The sequence below is a fragment of the Microtus oregoni genome, unplaced genomic scaffold (genome assembly GCF_018167655.1).
Source record: "Microtus oregoni isolate MIOR12 unplaced genomic scaffold, Mior012 000043F_ref0000047, whole genome shotgun sequence".
Classification (NCBI taxonomy): Eukaryota; Metazoa; Chordata; class Mammalia; order Rodentia; family Cricetidae; genus Microtus; species Microtus oregoni.
This window is the reverse complement of record NW_024543210.1, coordinates 12,400,222-12,419,838: the sequence shown is the minus strand read 5'-3', so window position 1 is coordinate 12,419,838 and position 19,617 is coordinate 12,400,222. Positions and strand designations below refer to the sequence as shown.

The 19,617-nt window shown below is 46.9% G+C and overlaps 1 protein-coding gene across 10 annotated transcripts in view; it reads right to left on the bottom strand.

The window, feature by feature from the left end:
- The window catches only part of Ttc7b (tetratricopeptide repeat domain 7B), a 216,358-nt gene that overhangs the window by 140,630 nt on the left and 56,111 nt on the right, over positions 1-19,617 (bottom strand). For 7 of the 10 annotated variants that reach the window (XM_041633213.1, XM_041633216.1, XM_041633219.1 and 4 more), the window contains 3 exons: positions 17,787-17,917; positions 6,054-6,175; positions 4,591-4,614 (listed from right to left, as the gene is read on the bottom strand). In XM_041633213.1, the coding sequence (XP_041489147.1) occupies positions 4,591-4,614; positions 6,054-6,175; positions 17,787-17,917 (277 nt within the window). The remainder of the gene's footprint in view (positions 1-4,590; positions 4,615-6,053; positions 6,176-17,786; positions 17,918-19,617) is intronic. The other 3 variants (XM_041633215.1, XM_041633218.1, XM_041633222.1) reach the window with 1 other exon arrangement.

Genomic DNA, 19,617 nt, shown 5'->3' with positions numbered 1-19,617 from the left:
AAAGAAAAAATAGTATTGTTTCTTTCCCCCCTTTCTTAAAAGGCTTAGTCCATTTGTAATAATTTATTTTCCTGATGGAACGAAAATTCCACAGGGACCATTTGCTATCTGGACCCTAGTTCTTAACATACAATGATCTGACAGGTTAACAGCTAAGTGAATGAACAAGCAGATGAGGCATGCACACACACACACACCAGGACCCTACTAAAACTGAAAACACCTACACAAACCCTACAGCAGTTCGCTTTTCAGGAACTTCTAGTTCTGTTTAATGGCAGGCAGGAGGCAGTGTATACCTGGGCAAACCCACTCACTCTGGGAAGGGCCTCTAGGAGGTTCAATTAAACCGCCAGTTAGTTCAACACCTCCCTACTTCGGAAGCCTATGGCGACCCACCCCATCCTTCTGCAGTAGCGGACAGACCAGCATGACTCCTCAGCACTGAGAAAGCTTCTGGAGAAACAAGATTCTGCCACACCTGCAGTTAAGTCTAAGTGTTTGTGAAGAATAGAGAGTAAGTACCTATGACCTTATTTCACCACAGAGAATATAGTGATTCATCACAGTGGATTTTGAGTTTCATAATCAAGATTGATAAGGGCTCTTTTGTTCCATAATCAAGTCTTGACAGCATTAAGGGATGGAGGAGACCCTAACCCACATTTAAATAAAACAGAATTTGATTGGTTCTTTTTAATTACATAAATAGTTCCATCTAAGGTGCTTTAAAAATCCAAATTTCAGTGCAAAAAGTCAATGCTCTCAGAGAATAGGACACCTACTTGGGATGGATATCATAGTCTGAGTGGGGAGAGAGCTGTGCCCAGTGTTAGGGCAGAAGGGCAGGTCTCAGTTTTGCCACCAGTCAGCTACATGAAGCTCTGGAAATGTGCAGGCTCCACAGAGCAGCAAGTGACCGTGACCTGCTCACAGAAGCAGTGTTTGGTACCAGACCACACTTGGTACCACCCAGTGTGGCCTCAGCAGATGCCTGAAAACTAAACGGTACCTCTTTGGAAGTGAAGCCTTGTTGGAGGAAGCATGCCACTGAGTTGGGCTCATGCCTCTTCCACCTCACCTCTGCTTGGTGTCTAGGGGTAAAGGCGTGATGGCTCAGCTTCCTGCTCCAGCCAGCTGCTGCCAGGCCTCCCCTTACAGTAGGAACTCTCCCTCTGGAACCCTTCTTCTCTAAGTTCTCTAGGCCATGGTGTTCATCATGGAACAGGAAAGCGACCATCCACCCGGCATCTGGTCTCCCGCCATCTTTCTACTATCCATCCTGCCAGCAGGATTTCTACGGGCAGGAATTCTGGAGAAAGCAAGAGTTGCGGGAAAACGCTTTCTGAGGTGGTTGACTACATGAGGTCACTTCCTCTTTCCTGGCTTTCTCCAGTCCAGGTTCCTCTCTGGCCCCTACCTAGTCCTCAAGGTGACAGAAAGCGTCTTCTGTTCTCTGAACCAGTGCTCACCTTTGCCCCTTTCCCCAGTGCTCAGTAACACTGAGCAGGTGACTGCTTCCCTGCTCTCACAGAGAGCTCCCCACAGCTTCCCTGCTGGCTCCTCCACCAGCTCTCCTTGCCTTATTTCCACTTCTTGCAGGTCCCGAGCTGGCTCCCAGACAACGCTTCTCTCCCACTGTTCTTGTTAATTCCACTGGCTGGGATTTAGCTAAAAACAACATGATAAAACTCAAGCTTTATGACTTGAGTTCAGTCTGTGTCTGTCTACCTTCCTTGCAGATGCTGCCTTCAGGTGCATATCAGAACAGAACGGACTCAAAAGCAAGCTTCCAAATCTGACTCTTTCCCTGTCCCCACCCACTAGCCTTGATGCTCTGTCTTAAGCCTTCTGTCTAGGCTACACTGAGCTGAGCTAGACACTCTGCAAAAGTCAACAAGATTATCTGAGATGCTTAACAGAGATTAGTGGTCTGCTGTTTCTGCGAAAACAGAACTCCAAAAGCTCTTGCACTGCAGCATCTCAGGGGAGCTCCAGATCTGCACCGTCCACGCTGCTTTCTTTGACTCAGGGACTCCCATTAAGAAAGTGATGCATCTTAACTGACGGCACAACCTAAGAGGCTTGTCTCCCAATTGAGAGACATTTGCCTTGTCATGTCAGCCAATGCTTACCCTCCCTGCTTAAAACCAGTTCAGAAGCAGGGGAGGTACCCTGCTGATAAAAGCAAAATGACCTGAAATGTCCTCCGCTAGCCTGGTTTACAACAGAGGGTTGAATAGCCTGAAGCGAGCGTCTCTGGTGACTCTAAGCAGGGAAGTAGCATGGGTGAGCCCATCCTCTGCCACTGGCTGTGCTGTCAGTGAGAAGTGACCTGCCTACGTCCAGCTCCAAACCCTGGCCTATGGAGCCCAGTGACCACCTGATGCCTGCTTCTCTCCGAGACACCACCTCAACCAACTTCGCCCGAATATTGTCACAATTTTAGCTGGTCAGTCAGCTGAAATAGACAAACCGACAGGCAGGCAGGTAACTTATTTTGGTGGGGTTGAACCCAGGTTTCCTGCACATACCACTGCCAGTGACAGCTCAGACCCTTTTATTTTCAGACAGAATAGCACTGTTGCTCAGGCTGACCTTGAACTTGCAATCCTTCCGTGGCAGTCTTCTGAGAAGCTGGGTTACAGGTACACACCACCAACACAGGTGGTAAAATGTTTTTGTTTCTTTGTTTTTGTTTTTTGAGACAAGGTTTCCTATGTAATTCTGGCTGTCTTAGAACTCACTCTAGACCGGTTTACCTTGAACTCAGAGATCTGTTACCTTTGCCTCCCTGAGATCAAAGGCCTGAGCCACCACCGTGACCCAGCAATGTTTTCATTCTTAATAGGCTGCTAGCCAGGGCGATCAGAGAAATACATATGAAGGGTGGGTGAGTTCATTCCACATCCAGCTATATCCAAGGACTCCTGGAACAGGAAGGCTGGGAGTGCTGGAGGCCTAGTCAGTAACAGGGGAAGAAAGGGAGGGAAAGGGAAGCACAACCAGAAGGGGTGGGGGAGAGGGAGAGGTTCACAAGGACACGGAGACTAGGACAGTGGCAAGAGGACCAGTGGAATACAAAGTCAAGGCAGTTGGTCAGCTTAGACAACAGCAGGACCAAGTTCCCAGGAAGATGCTCAAGGACACTAGTTTGGTAGTTACTCCTGGAACGATGGAAAATTATAAAAGGTAAGATTCATCCCCATAACTCAGTGAGTACATAAAAACAACCCAGATGCTAAGTGTGGATCTGAGTAAATTTCTAAGATGTTTATCTATTTCTACCTAAGACAAAAGTCATCTACACTGCATTTTCCTACCACTGAAAGATCACTCCGCTCACCCGTACAGGGAAAAGTGAAGAAAGAGAAATAAGGAGAGGTGACGAACAGCAGTACACACCAGAAGACAGAACTGCTGGGGCCTAGAGCATAGGACAGCAGCTCTTCCATGGGCTCAATGTCCAGGGTCAGCTGACCCTAAGGCCCCAAGAACCCACCAGTGCAAACATTCAAAATCACTCTGAGGTTTCAACAGGGACTCCCACCTCCACATACTTAGTAGCTCTCAAGTGTGGCCAAGTACAGCCTTTGAACACTGCAGATGGGAGGAGCCCTCAGAGTACCTGCTCTGCAGAGCACAGAGAATACGAAAGCATTAGAAAAGAAGAAGAAAGGCTTCAAAGGTAAGCGGGCCCAGACGGCCGCATCAAGGCACTTCCTCGAATTTATGTGTTGGAAATGAATCAGGATGTAATCCACAGAATGTAACCGTGCAAACCTTTCATTAATACACTTTAGTTGTATGCATTGGGTAGCCAGCATTCTGGGGATGAGGTCAGAGCCTAACAGTCCTGATTCCCACCCACCTCCCACAAATAGGCTTCAAAATGAGCTGTCCAGTCTACATGGGCAATCTTACAGAAGGACTTCCTGTAGATTCTACAATGTAGAAGGTATTGACTTGGCCCCTGGGATCCCCAGTGGAACCATGTCAATATATCCCACAGATTAGAGAAGGCAAGGATTGGGGATTCTTCGTGAAAAGGGGACTCAACAGACGACTAGAAGAACATTCCCTGTGCCCTCCCTCGCCCTCCATTGGCAGAAGCAGAGAGAACAAACTAAGGGACATGCCTCATTGCTCAGGCGATCTCAGTCAGTGGCTGATGAGATCGGATCTGAAGCCTCTTCATGCCAAAGGTACCAAGCTACCCACATCTTGGCATGTTGGCTGTGGTCTTTGGCAGGCCATGCTGAGCAGAAACAGTGAACTCTGGAGCAAAGAGGGCCTTCCTTCTCAAAGAGTTTAATACAATTTGGAAACTACCGATTTACTTTCAACAATACAAAAATGGGTACACACAGCAGTGAGCTTCCAGGCAGACCCTTTCTGAGAGCTACACCTCAAGGTTTAAAGATCTTGAAAATGAAGATGGTGGGGGGAGGGCTCCAACGTTCACTGTGTCAGAGACTGGGACTTGTGTCTCCTCTGTCATTCAAAGCGCTACTGGACTACTGCTCCCAGAGGAAGGGGACGGGCCTCTAGGCCTCCCATGCAAAGCCGAGGGAGAAACCAGATACCTACTGTGGGTCTTCATGCACATCTATCCTGCAGCACAATGTCAAAACAAGGACAACTGAAGAGATGGCAACAGAATCAGCACGTTTCTCACAAGAACAACACAGAAGGAAAACAGACGTCAATGCATTAGAGCCATCCTTTCCGTCCACATTCTGTGACCCTTCTAAGCTTCTCAAAGGCAGTCTGGGGAGAAAAGTCCTGGCCATCACACACGTGTGCAGAAAGCTCTTGGGAGGGGAAAATCCACTTTTCTGAACCGTTAAACTATTGAAAGGGATTCTGTGTGTTGGAGTCTCCTTAGACGAAGTGGAGAGGAAGCGCCATTCATGTGGAGGAGGAGGGGCATCCGAGACATGGCTCCACCAGAGTCACAAGTCCAGCCTTGGAGCTCCCTACTGGGAATTCATACTCACCCAAGGGTCCCCCTGTCTCCTCTCCTACCCCCAAACCTCACAGGAAGTCAGGAGAGTCAGATGGAGAAGACACAGAAAGAACCAATGCTCATCGTTGTTATAAAACAATCCAACTATAGCACATAGTGTACGTGTGTGCGTGCGTGTGTGTGTGCATGCACGTGTGTGAGCATGCGTGTGTGTGCGTGCGTGTGTGTGAGCACGCGTGTGTGTGAGCCTGCGTGTGTGTGCGTGTGTGAGCACGCGTGTGTGTGCGTGCATGTGTGTGAGCACGCGTGTGTGTGCGTGCGTGTGAGCACGCGTGTGTGTGAGCCTGCGTGTGTGTGCGTGCGTGTGTGAGCACGCGTGTGTGTGCGTGCATGTGTGTGAGCATGCGTGTGTGCATGCATGTGTGTGAGCCTGTGTGCGTGTGCATGTGTGTGAACCTGTGTGTGTGTGCGTGTGTGTGTGAGCATGCGTGTGTGTGCGTGCATGTGAGACTGTGTGTGTGTGCGTGCATGTGTGTGAGCCTGTGTGTGTACGTGCATGTGTGTGTGAGCACGCATGTGTGTGAGACTGTGTGTGTGCGTGCATGTGTGTGAGCATGCGTGTGTGTGCATGCATGTGTGTGAGACTGTGTGTGTGCGTGCGTGTGTGTGAGCATGCGTGTGTGTGCGTGCATGTGTGTGAGCACGCGTGTGTGTGTGCGTGTGTGTGAGCACGCGTGTGTGTGCGTGCATGTGTGTGTGTGTGTGAGCATGCATCTGTTGCACTCTACCTTGTTTTCTGAGACACTGACTATTAGCGAATTTGGAGCTTACTATTGAGGCTAGACTGGCTGGCCAGCTGGTCCCTGGGATCCACCTCCACTCCCCAGAACTGGGATTACTGGCACTGCCTGGTTTTATGTGTAGATCTGGGTACTCATGCCTGTGGGGCAAGCACTTTACCTGCTGAGCATCTCCCCAGTTCTGTAATTCATATTTAAAATCACCTGTTCTAACAACTGAGCCAGAGACAGCATATATTCTTAGGAAGTGGATTTAAAAACACGACAACAAAAAGAAAGCTTACCCATTTTTGAAATAGAGGACATGGGCTCTCTGAAGTCCTGTTTCTAGGAAAAAACCTAGTTCTTGATCGTGGGGAGCAGGGCCAGGCTTAGGGCTTCTGTTCTGAATATTAGTTAGTATTACCTAGAAGGGGAGAGAATTGGAAAACTAATCAAATACAGATCAATGCCACCTTCCTTCAAACCCTAGCTCCAAACACAATGGAAGACTTGAACAGCCAACTTCATCTGACAAAGACAGATGCAGTGTCCAAGAGCAGCATGAGTAGCAGAGGATGATGTCTGGCATGGGGGCATCGGGCAGCCCTGCAGAAGGCTGGCTGGGAGAGCTCAGAGCATGGGGTCAACAGAATCATCAAACAGGGAGTCTCTGCTAAATGCCAACATGTTACCAGGGAGGCTGAGTCAAGCAGAATCGGGTCTCAGCAAAGAGCAGAAAGTCACTATCTACCAATGGCTCTGGTCAGGCAGGCAGTCACACTCCTCCACCGAGAGCCAGCAAGTGACAGAGTTGACACTAAGTGTGGAATTCGGCAAAAGACAAACTCCCCAGGTTGTAGGCTCAGGCTGGGAGGGTGAGTGGCACTCATCTATCCTCAAAGAAAGAGCTGAAGAAAAAACGCTCACTCCTTTTCCTCCTGAGCATGGCCTTTTGTGCCACGGACACCTTGTGCCGTGGATAACCAGGTTGAAAAGATTTAAATCTTTAGCTCTGAAAAAACAGAACAGAAAAGGCTGCCAACTCATCAGATAAAAGACTTGCGAGCTAAGTTCAGAGTGAACTGTAAACACACATCAGCGAACAAAGCATGTCTCAGAGAGGCCCAGACTCACAGTGCACTTAAAAACCACACAGGTGCTCTGCAGACATGCTGCTCACGTTTTCTGAAAGTCAGCAGCTCCCAAAGGCTTTGAATTTACTCTCCAAAGAAAAGCGAAGCAATTGCTGGTTCTCTAAGCTACGAACTTCCCTTTGGGTACAAAGGAAAGAACGCGCCACCACTGGAGAACAAAATCCAGATGGTTGTGTCTACACTACACTACACCTTAGCAAAAGTCCCCGGCTCCTTCCCACCTCTGTAGTGTTTCTTCCTGCAGGGATGGCACTTCCACCCCAATGCAGGCTTCTCCTCCTCCAGTGTGTCAAGTCAAGGGTCACAGAGATGTACAGAGTCATGTCCTAGGCATTCCCTGTCTTCTCTTATGTCTATCTTGAGATAACAGCATCTATTTCTATGAGTTTCAAAACTCACTGGCATGTGACCAACTCTCCAGTTTAATTTCTGATCCAGGTCTTCCTCTGGTTTCCAGACTCATGCAACAACTCTGAAATTTGAGGGTCCAACACTGAAACTTTCCAATTACCCTTCAAGTTCTTTTGACAATGGCCTTTACTTTTGAAATGCTATATTATTCAAAAGCAAAAGCAATTCAGTATTGTCCAAAGAAATTAAAAACTGGCTTACAATTCTACCATAAAGTAATAGCCCACGCAACATCTGCTGAGTAGCAATGCACATATCTCTGTGCACATACATATTAAGCAGAGACAAAAATCATTTTACAAAAAGAAGCCATCTTATAAATGCTAGTTATAACTTGACAGAAGTTAACTGAAGTAGTCACGAGAGGAGAAATCTCTTTTCCAGTAGAAGGGATCAAGCTTGGCTTTTATATATGCCAGGCAAGCACTCCACCACCAAGTTATATTTCCTGCCCCAGAATTTTGTTCACATAATTCATTAAAAGTTCCCCTAAAGTTAAATACTAAGTTTATTATATTTACTATACTATATGTGCATTAGTATGTGTGTATAAAAACTATATACATACAAGGGAAAAGGGGGGACAATTATTCTTTTACCTTCATATTTCAACTTTATATAGTAACTAATGACACATGACACAGATGTTGAGATTAGTATATTCATGTTTTCTATTTTGACTTTTCATCTATTTTTATTATATTATTATTTTTAGATTTAAGATTCTGTTTCATTATATCACCATTTTCATATTGCTATGTAAATATGCCTGACAGAGAGATGTATGGATAGAGATAGATAGACAGACAGACAGACAGACAGATAAAGATATAGTTGAATGCCTACTTTTTCTTTGTTTAGTTTGGTGTGATTTTGGTGATGAAGACTATGGCTTTGTAGAAAGTTCAGAGGTCAGGTTGTACGGGTCTTCCAACGTGATTCACTGACTTCAAGACATGTTTTGGCTGTTCTGGCTTACCTGAAATTTCACATAAATTTCTGAACCTTCTTCAAAAAAGTGGATCATATTTTGATTGTTACCGGATTCGTTTCCAGAAAGTTACCATGTTAATGGACTGAGAGCTTCAATTCATGAGTATGATGTATCTTTTCAATTGCTGAGAAGTCCTTTTCTATTTAACACTTTTTGCTACATGAATTCCTATGAATTTTAGTCTTTTGATGTTAGTAGACATGCTCTAATTTTAACTTTATAACCATTCCTTGTTAGTGTACAGAAACACATGACTTTGTCTTCTAGTCTTTATATTCCATAACTCTGTTGAATTTGTTTATTAGTTTTGACAGATTTGTGCGTGTGGATTTTACGTTTATACAATCGCATATCTGGCAAGGAATTTCCAGTCTAGATGTCTTTTATTGCTTTTGCTGGCCTAAACACAGGGAAGAATTCCTAGTAACATATCAAATGAAGTAATTAAAAAACTAATTTTCTTGTTTCAGATCTTGGGGGAATATACCCTATTCCCAGGCTGAGTAAGTTCCCACCCATCTCTAGACTGTTGGCTGTCTCTTCCATTAACCACGAAAAGATGTTGGGTTTTACCAAATGCTTTCTTTGAATCTTTTGAAACAGTTTCTTTATGTCAACATGCTTCCTGAACTGTACATCTCTTAGTCATGGCTATAATCCTTCCTAGAGAAACTCCTCAGCTTCCAAGAGGTTAATGGTGACAAATATATCATAAGTTACAAGAGCATTTAATACACCTAATGGCCATCACAGCTTGGCCTAATCTACCTTGTACATGTTCTGACTACTTACAATAAACTACTAATGTAAGTTCATTTTGTGACATACTGGATGCCTGTGCTGTGGTGCAGAGTGCACTCGGGTGTCAGCTCCTCCTGAAGCTGATCTTGACTTCACGCTGGCCCAACATTATTCTCTGGCTTCAAAGTGGTCTTCCCACACCAAAGCGCTCCTCGTGCTGGCTGAGAGCCTGATCCTCTTGAGGTGGCGAGGTTCCTAGGGATGTGTTCTGCAGCTTCTCCATTAAGGCATCCTGGTGCCAAACTGCCAAATGTGGGCACCATGAAGCCAAAGCCACCAAATTCTGCACCTTCTGGGGCTGCAACAGGCCCCTTCTTTCAGTTGCGTCTAAGTCAGCCTTCTGTTGGTTTTCCCCTACTGCTTAAGCCAGTGATTCTCAACCTTCCTAACACTGAGACGCTTTAGTGCAGTTCCTACTGTTGTGGTGATCCCAAATTATGAAATTATTTTTGTTGCTATTACATAACTGTAATTTTGATACTATTATGGATCACAATGTAAATCTCTGTGTTTTCTGATGGTCTTAGATGACCCCTGTGAAAGGGTCATCCAACCTCTAAATGGGTTGCGGCCTATAGGTTAAGAACCACTGGTTTAAGGTTTTCTTTAATTCCCTTTTACAATGTGAAAGCACAGCTGGATGGGGTCTTGCCCTGAGGGCACCACTCCTTCTATTCCACCCAGCATCAGGCTTTTCTTTAAACTTTCATCTCCTTGAGTGCTGGGCTTAGCTCCATTACACTTCCTGGTTCTCCTTTTCTCCTCAAACTGGACATTTAAAATTTTTTCCTTGCTCAGCATGTTCCTTTTCCTTACAGGTCTGAATAAGACTGAGCACAATAACCATACGGCAGAGTCAAGAGTAGCTGCCTTGAAATCTCCTCTGCCAAGGCTCCTGATCTAAACTTTCTTCACTTTAACCACTGGCAGATTTTTTTTTTTTTGGACAAGGGCAGAAAGCTGCCACATTATCACCAATATATCACAAGAATGGTCTCTCAGCCACTTATTAATATTCTCCTCTGAAACCTCTCAAGGCAAGCCATCAAAATCTACACTCTCTCAGCACCACTGTCTTCCACACTCCTAGGAAGCACCACTTAAAGCACTCAACTGCTTTCCTAGTACAAGGTTCCAGCGTCAACATTTGGCCAACAAAGAGCATGGTGGGACCTGCCACAGCAACTCCGCCCCAGTACCAATCCCTACCTTAGTCAGTGCTCCACTGCTGTGAAGAGAACCATGACCACAGCAACTCTTACAAAGGAAAGCATTTGACTGGGGCTGGGGCTGGCTTACAGTTTCAGAGTCCATTATAATCCAGGCTGGACGTGGGATGAGGTGCATGGTGGCCAGGTGCGTGGGCATGCAAGCAGGCATGGTGCTGGAGAAGTAGCTGAGAGTTTTACAACCGGATCCACAGGCAGGCAGCAGGAAAGGGGAACCACCAGGCTTGGAATGGGCTTCTTGAAACCCAACATCCACCCCCAGTAGCAAACTTCCTCCATAGCTCCTAATACTTTCAAATAGTGTCACTCCCCTGGTGACCAAGTATGAGAGTCGTTCTCATTCAAACCACCACGAAGAGGCATTAAAATTTGCAACAAAAAATTTAATCGTATTCACTATATGAAACTGAACCCTAATCTTGATTTGTAAGTACATTCTTTTGAAATATGGAAGTGTGGAAAACTTCTGAAGTCCTTGATGGGGTCACTCCAGCATTAAAGTTTTAACCATAATAAAACTCAGCAGCTCAGAGTATGTACTGCTCTTGCAAAAACCCAAGTTTGCTTCCCAGAACCCACGGCTGGGAGCTAACAACTTGCCTACAACTTCAGTTCCAAGAGATCTATACTCTTTTCTGGCCTCCATACACAATGCACTTCCATGTATGAATCCACACACAGCCACAAAGACACATAATTAAAACAAAAACAAAGTCATTAAAACAAAATACAATAAAAGATTACACAGCAATAAAAAGAACCAATGCATGCTGCAACACAAACAGATCTGGAGAACATTATGCTAAGTCAAAGAAGCCCGTCACTGTAGACCGCACATTATATGACTTCATCCGAAATGTTCAGAACATGCACATTTATGGAAGCAGGAGGCTTAGCAAGAGCTCAGTGCCGTTAGAATAGATAAATGAGGAGTGACTGCTGGCAGGTACGAGGCTTCCTTTGAGATTGATGAAGATACCCTGGGACTAAATTCTGGAGATGCTCACACAGCTCTGAATACAATCAAAAATATTGAAGGCATTATTGTGTCTGCAATCCCAGCTACTTCAGGAGCTGAAGCAACAGGATGATGAGTTCGGGTGCTATCTTATCTCATATACATTAACAGATAAAAACAAAAGTCACACAGAATCATCCAATTCGAATGGATGGACACATTGTATGCAGTGTGTAAATCATCTCTCAGCAACACATCCTCACCCACTGTGTAGAGAGGGCTGCAGGTACTGCAGAGCTAGTGTGTAGAGGACAGGGCAGTTTGTAGGAGGTGACTCTTTCCTAGCATATGAGTCCGGGAATTGAACTCGGGACTTCTGGCTTGCCAGAAAGTGCCTTTCCCCATTGAGCTATCACACTGGTCTGACATTAGTCTTTAAAATAACAACAACAACTAAGCAAATATGGGGGAAATGTCAATTCCTTTAATAATTTTAAAATGTAAAATAAGCATGCAAGACACTATGTTCACTTTGAAAATAATTTTGCAACAATTTGTCAAGAGGAAGAGCAACGCCTTGTCTCCTGCTTGAGCTGCAGATGTTTAAAGTGCGAGTGTTGGCTGATAGCCCCAAGACATGGTAAAGTGAATGGTAAAATATCCCCACTTCTGGGAATTCGCCCCTAGGAAATATTGTGTAAAGCAAGGGAAAAGCTGCCTGGAGGAAGTTGCCAAGTTAGCCCCAATAGGAAGACATCAGCTGAAATAGTATATAACTATGAAAGTGATGTTTAATAACAAAGTGAAAACAAGGCAGATAGGAAATGCTTTACTGGCCGGGAGGCGGGGCGCACACTTGGAATCCCAGCAGAGGCAAGTGGATCTCTGAGTTCAAGCTAAACCTGGTCTATGGAGAGAGTTCTCAGGACAGCCAGGGCTACACAGAGAAACTCTGTCTCAAAAAACCGCGATATCCCCAGTTAGTTCCTGGGGCAGCTGAGGATAGGGAACCTGAAATGACCCTATCCTATAGCCATACTGATGAATATCTTGCATATCACCATAGAACCTTCATCTGGCGATGGATGGAGATAGAGACAGAGACCCACACTAGAGCACCGGACTGAGCTCCCAATGTCCAATGAGGAGCAGGAGGGAGAACATGAACAAAGAAGTCAGGACCACGAGGGGTACACCCACCCACGGAGACAGTGGAGCTGATCTATTGGGAGTTCACCAAGGCCAGCTGGACTGTGACTGAAAAAGCATGGGATAAAACCGGACTCTCTGAATATGGCAGACAATGAGGGCTGCTGAGAAGCCAAGGACAATGGCACTGGGTTTTGATCCTACTTCATGTTCTGGCTTTGTGGGAGCCTAGCCAGTTTGGATGTTCACCTTCCTAGACCAGGATGGAGGGGGGAGGACTTTGGACTTTCCACAGGGCAGGGAACCCTGACTGTTCTTCAGACTGGAGAGGGAGGGGGAGAGGAGTGGGAGGGAAATGGGAGGCTGGGAGGAGGTGGAAATTTTTTTTCAATAAACAAATAAATAAATAAGAAAAAAAAAACCAAGAAAAAAAGAGACTACTTTACTGTTTGGAAGGAAAAGGCATTATAGCAAGGCACAGCCGTGAACACAAGTTACTGGACCTGTCTGGAGTTCTAAGAATGTTGTGGAGGACACAGGTCCAGGCAGTCAGATGTCAGGCTCAAAATTATAGGTGCAAGAGCAGAGGCTGGCCAGCTCCTTTCTGGACATTCCCTAAGGAAGTGTTCGTGTACTGACCTGTGCTCTAAGCTGGAGTGAATGATGGAAACAAACAGCGAGGAGGACATTGTCTTGGCTGCCTCACATTTGAAAGCCACTTCAGTGGCTTATGTGTTTAACTCAAGCCCTGCCTCTCTTGGCAGCTTCAATTCCAGCTTGAATTCAAGACACACAGTGACCTTGATCTGATCCAGCTTTGGATCCGTCTCGCTCAGCTGTGCCACTCAAGCTCCCTTGCAGAGCAGACATCATAACTCAAGTCGTGACCTGTGGTCCCTGAGTAGCTAACTGAGGAGAAGGAATCTGGGCTGGGCTCTGCAATACTTGGGGACCTGGTGTTGGGCTTGGCTCTGCAATACTTGGGGACCTGGTGTTTCTTCTCAGAACTTTAGCACTAGAATGGCCCCTAAATAGGTACAGATGCCTTGCAATGTAGCTTTAGCTTCTCTTCCAAAACCGGGTGTGAAGAAATGAACTGTCAGTGGAAGGCAGAGCTCCACCCTGGCCCTGCTCCTGCTCTAGAGTGCTACCAGCTGGCCAGGCGGTATATGCAAAGCCGGGAGACAGGATGACTTCATGTGCCAAAAAGCAGGGCTTGGGTTATGACAGCAAGGATGAGGTCATCTTTATCCATATCACTGCAGCACCAGAAGGGCCTAACAGAGCAGAAAACTTTATTTACTCTTGGCACGCTGCCACTATCTGAATATAAACTAATCAAAGCCACCATATGTCACTGTTAATGCTATTTGCTTGGATTTGATTAGTCTGATCAAATTATTTTACACACAATATTTGCTATATTTTATTCTCTTTCAGAAAACAAACTATCAGAGAACATCATTGGTCCAGATCTCTATAACCTTCATTTGACAACCCTAACCAAACACTGAACACACAGCTTTCACTGACTCATCTCCATTGACCCTGACTCCACATTTGGGGCCAGCACCCAGCTACCTGGCATCCCACCATCCCTGGGAATGCTGGATCTCAAACCCTTTGCCATTAGACAATTCTAGTCCTAGTCTGCTGTGAAAACAGAAAGTGAAGCACAAATAAACGAACAGGCCAAGTCCATCTGAGTGTAAAGAACAATCCAGAACCCAGGAACAGGAAGAACAGGCTTCGGTACAGACAGAGTAATCACATGACCCCAAAAGGATACTTTATAAATGTGTTACTATGTTCCTAACTAGACAATGTGCTTGTAATAGTCCAGATTTTCATCTAGACACCTGGACCGTTTAAAGGTTGTAATGAACACTATGTTAACATCTGCTATGTGCTAGCAATGCACTGGAGAATACTATATGGCAGTTCCAACGGCTGTTTACAGATGAGGCTAAGGGACACACACAGGCTAGGCGGCATGCCTCAAAGTTCCCCAGCTAAGCCGAGTCTTGACCAGGACTCCAGTGCCAACTCACTCTGCTCTGCTGCCTCTCACAGCATGTACCAGCAGACTCGAGAGGAAGACAAGCTCAGACCCTTTTCTGAAGTGCCATCCACTGCCGCTCTGTACAGCTCCTACACGGGATGAACAAAAAGACCAACTGCAGGCAGATTCAGAGAATGGCAGAGCCTCAGATTTGGAAAACTGTTAGCCACTACAGTAACCTTAAGAGTTCTCCCAAAGCTTTACTGTTAATGAACTTAAGAGCCAATTCTTATAAATAAAATGACAATAAATCCTGGCAAAGAGCAGCTGCCTCACCTCAGGGTAGCAGGAGGGCAGGAGAAGCCACTGTGCACAGCCGCTGCCCAGAGCCTGGAAAGGCGAAGGCGCATCAGATCTTCCTGGGACGACTGGAAGGTAAAGCACTACCTGTCCCAGGCCTGCCCAGGCTTTTACTCCTCTCAGAGTCAATTTCTGTTCTCACTCCAGCAGAACTCTTTAGAAGTTCAAAAGCAAGTCAAATTTTAAAAACAAATAAGGTCAATGAAACCCTAAACTCCCAGGCAGCGCAGCTTCCCCAGGTTCTAGACTGCCCAACATAAAACGTCTCAAGTACCAACTGCAGTCAAAACAGATGTTCGGCTGGGTCAACCTCCTTCCTTGCTCAAGTCTGGGCAGGTCCAAAGTTTCCATAAAGGAAATGGTACTGAAAAATCAGAGCCAGAAAGAGCCACGCAGAGAGGCTGAGATTTGATGGAGGCAGGAGAAGTGCTTGCCTGGGATTCTGGGGGTTGAGGTTCTCACAGTCAAGTACTGTGGGGTGCTTTCTACAAGTGGGTGTGGCAGGCGTGGTGGGCGTGGCGGGTGTGAGGATGACAGTTCAGTACCACACAGCGGCCTTGAGATGAACTGGTGAGGTGAGCCCCGTACTGGGTGTCAGGAAAGAGCTGGTTCCTAATTGGCCAAAGTTGCTGGATGTCCCAGGGTCTTAACTTTCTTTTCAAAACCTAACTCCCTTAAACCAAAACAGAAGGAAGTGGGGAAGAGGGAGGGAGGAGATCACATCTACCACTTCCTGTGTCACTGCAGACACATGTGACAAATGAATCCCTCTCTCCCTGCCAGGGAAGGGCAGCTCCACAGTGGACACGTAGATGGTGAGCTGAGAAATGAAGGTCTCTGATCAAAGCCAAAATATATGGTCAGCAGCAGAGCTCAGTTGGGACGAACTGGGTTTTCTACAGCCATGTGCCAGTCAGGGCAGGTCGGCAGGGGAGGAACACAGTCTTCAAAATCAGCCTGCACCATCATTTCCGACAACAACAAAATTTACTACTCACAGAACCTTCCAGTGGGACAGCATATTGGCCAGAGAGCCACATCAACCTGAATTCCCCAAACTTGTGTCTTACAGTCATGGTTAGTTAGGCCCGGGTCAAATGAGTCTCAGCAGTTCCCAGGCACTCCTGAGTTTCTTCTTTCCCTGCTCAGAGACAAGGCCGTCTCTCCCCACATCCATGAACATACTGTGAAATGATTTCTGTAAGAATTACTTCCCAGCTGTATACACAGGGAAAAAAAGGCTTAGGTAGTTCCTCTACCCTCTAATCATTATGGAAAAACACGGCCTTGAAAGCTCATGGAAAGCAAACCTTCCGATCACATTCAAGTCTTACAAGGTTGGTTATTGTTTCCAACAGGTGCATATCAGTCCAGCTTTGGTTAGACCACAGGAAAGTGCCACAGAAGAAATGGTGAGGACTTAGTGTCTTTACAAACTAGTGACACCAAGAATCTAGTATGTTCCTGGATCCAGACTGTCTTTATCCACGTTACCTTATAGAGTTCTTGCAAGAACTTCATGTGGCAGGACTACTTGTATGAGCCTTTTATAGATAGGGAAACTGAGGCTGAGCTGTGAAGGAGCTTAGTAAAGAACAGACCAGAAAGACAGTGATCCTTCTGAACAGGTAAGATGGCCACCTATTCCTGACCACATTCCTGACCCCATTCCAGACCCCCCGCCTAGACCGGACCCTGGCCCGGTCCCTGACCCCGTCCCTGACCCCATCCGTGACCCCTTCCCTAACTCCATCTATGACCCTGTCCCTGACCTCATCCATGGCCCCATCCCTGGCTCCATCTCTGACTCCTTCCCTGACCCCATCCCTGGCCCTGACCCCATCCGTGACCCCTTCCCTAACTCCATCCATGACCCTGTCCCTGACCTCATCCCTGGCCCCATCCCTGGTCCTATCTCTGACTCCTTCCCTGGCCCCATCCCTGGTCCTATCTCTGACTCCTTCCCTAACTCCATCCATGACCCTGTCCCTGACCTCATCCCTGGCCCCATCCCTGGTCCTATCTCTGACTCCTTCCCTGGCCCCATCCCTGGTCCTATCTCTGACTCCTTCCCTGGCCCCATCCCTGGCCCTGGCCCTGGCCCTGGCCCTGACCCCATCCGTGACCCCTTCCCTAACTCCATCCATGACCCTGTCCCTGACCCCGTCCCTGGTCCTATCTCTGACTCCTTCCCTGGCGCCATCCCTGACCCCATCCCTGGCCCTGACCCCATCCGTGACCCCTTCCCTAACTACATCTATGACCCTGTCCCTGACCTCATCCATGGCCCCATCCCTGGTCTTATCTCTGACCCCTTCCCTGGCCCCATCCCTGGCCCTGGCTCTGACCCCATCCGTGACCCCTTCCCTAACTCCATCCATGACCCTGTCCCTGACCCTGTCCCTGGTCCTATCTCTGACTCCTTCCCTGGCCCCATCCCTGACCCCATCCCTCCTCCAGCCTCCTCTGCTTACTCAGTCTCTGCTTGTGTGACATTCTTGTCAGCTGCCATTTTTCCTTCCCCTGAGAAAGACCAAACATTTGACTGCTATAACCTTTCCAGAGAGTCTCAGGAGACAGTCTCTATTCCAGAAAGACTAGTTAAGAACCTGGCAAGCCTCTACCATACTATCAAGGTAAAGCTGCCCAAACTGCAGCTAAATACCTGCTGGTATGAAGATCACGCAAAGATATGAGTCTACACCAGGAAAACAAGAGTGACTGGCCAATCCCAGTGTGCCAGAGGTATGGACAGCCCTTACTGTCGTATCTGCACAAACACACTGACCCACTTATTTTCATAGATGCCACACCTATGACCATTTTCTCCATAACATTCAGGAATGCAAGCAGAGCTCGCATGCAGAGGCAGACATGTCAACGGTGTTCCAGAGGTAGGCTACAGCTACCCATAATCCGACTCGTGTGCAGAGCTGGGGAGGAGACCAGCTGGAACAAACACATGGTTCTTACGTACCCTTTCGATCTCCTGGAGGTACAAGAGTGCGATGTCCCCGGCTTTCTCGTAGCAGGTGATGACATCCTGCTCCCGGTCCACGTGGAGATTACTGGTTGAGGACGACACAGGCAGCTTCTCTAAACAAAGTCCTAAGAGCAAAGCAAAGTCAGAAACCGGATGAGCTGGTTTCCATGGGACTTAGTTTTAGGTTTTGGAGGGCCAGAAAATGGTCTGTGCCGTTAGAGGCTGATGGAGAATTGGACTCTCCACCCTGTCCTCCTTGAATTGAGACAGGGCCTCCCTGTGCAATACTGGCTGGTCTGGAACTCCCTAAGTAGACCAAGTCGGTCTTGAACTCACAAAGATCCACTTACCTCTCCCTCTGCTTCTCAATTAAAGGCATGTGACACCATACTCTGATTGTCCTTTCTCTTAAAGACAAATGGAGCATCAAAATGAAGCACCAGGAGGAACATTTACAGTGGCAGAAGAGGCCACTCACAATACACAGCCGCCTATTTCAGCTTGATGCTCAGTGTGACCTTGAGAGGGCCCTTCACCACAAGCTCTTCAGTCCTGAAGACTATGAGGGTCATTTTTATACATCAGCATCACCAGGCAATGGGGTTCTAGGACGATTGAACAATTATTCTGGGTGTGCCTGTTGGGTGTTTCTGGATGAGAATTACACTTGGGCTGGTAAGCTGAGTAAGCGTGCTGCCTTCCCTAAGTGGGCACACCCTGAATAGAACAGGACACTAGCTAGGATAGAGCAAAGCAAGGCCTTTCCTGCCTGAACAGCAGCATTGGCTCCTCTTGGCCTGGGGCCTGCTGGCTCTCAGACTGAAACCTATGCCACTGGCCTTCGGGTTCCCAGGCCTTCAAAATGGACTAGAAGCACACCAGCAGATCCTTTGGGGTTCTAACAGTCAACTAAAGGTCTTATCTCCCACTGACCGTGTCCCAGGAGGGTCCTAACTAATACAAAGACTCACTCAACAATGCCCAAAGCTCTTTGACAATTTTTAAAAGTGAGCGAATGTGGCTGCTCTTGTTTACAGCTTAAGTGTCCCCAAAGGCCTTTATGTTAAAGGCGTGACCTCCACAGTGGTGCTACTGGGAAGACATGGAATCTTTTAAGAGGTGGTAGCTAGTGAGACATCTCTGGGTCACTGGGGCATGCCTTGGAATAAGCCTTCAATGCTCAGAGGGAGCATTACTTAAAAACTAGGAAATCTTACCACATTCAGACAACACTCAGTTCTGGACTAAAAGACAACCCAGAACATTGTCTGGAGGCATTTTTCTCATAGAGGGCAAACAACTCTTTGCCAGAGGAGAGTTCAGGATTGAGATGTGCGAAAGCATGAGAGGCTGAAAAAATACAATGTGAGAATGAGCAAACTTTTTTTGGTTTTTCGAGACAGGGTTTCTCTGTAGCTTTGGAGTTTGTCCTTGAACTAGCTCTTGTAGACCAGGCTGGACTAGAACTCACAGAGATCCACCTGCCTCTGCCTCGAGTGCTGGGATTAAAGACGTGTGCCAACACTGCCTGGCAAGCAGACACTTCTTGAGCCCAGTGTCCATCAATGTTCAACTGGCCTAGAGAGATCAGTCTTTAGCCAACAAAAGGCAGCAGGAGAAGACACGGTGGGGATGGTGTGGCAGGATTTTTACAATAGGAGTTCTGCTGCCTCAAGTGCCCTATGCCATGATACACATTCCAGCTCATCTCAAAGTCTGAGAGTCTGGATTTCCCTTCCAGTTGAAGACGTGGAGACCTGCCATGATAAGGAAAGTGATTTGTCCCAAGTCACACCAGGCACTAACATTCCAAGTGTGGACCCCA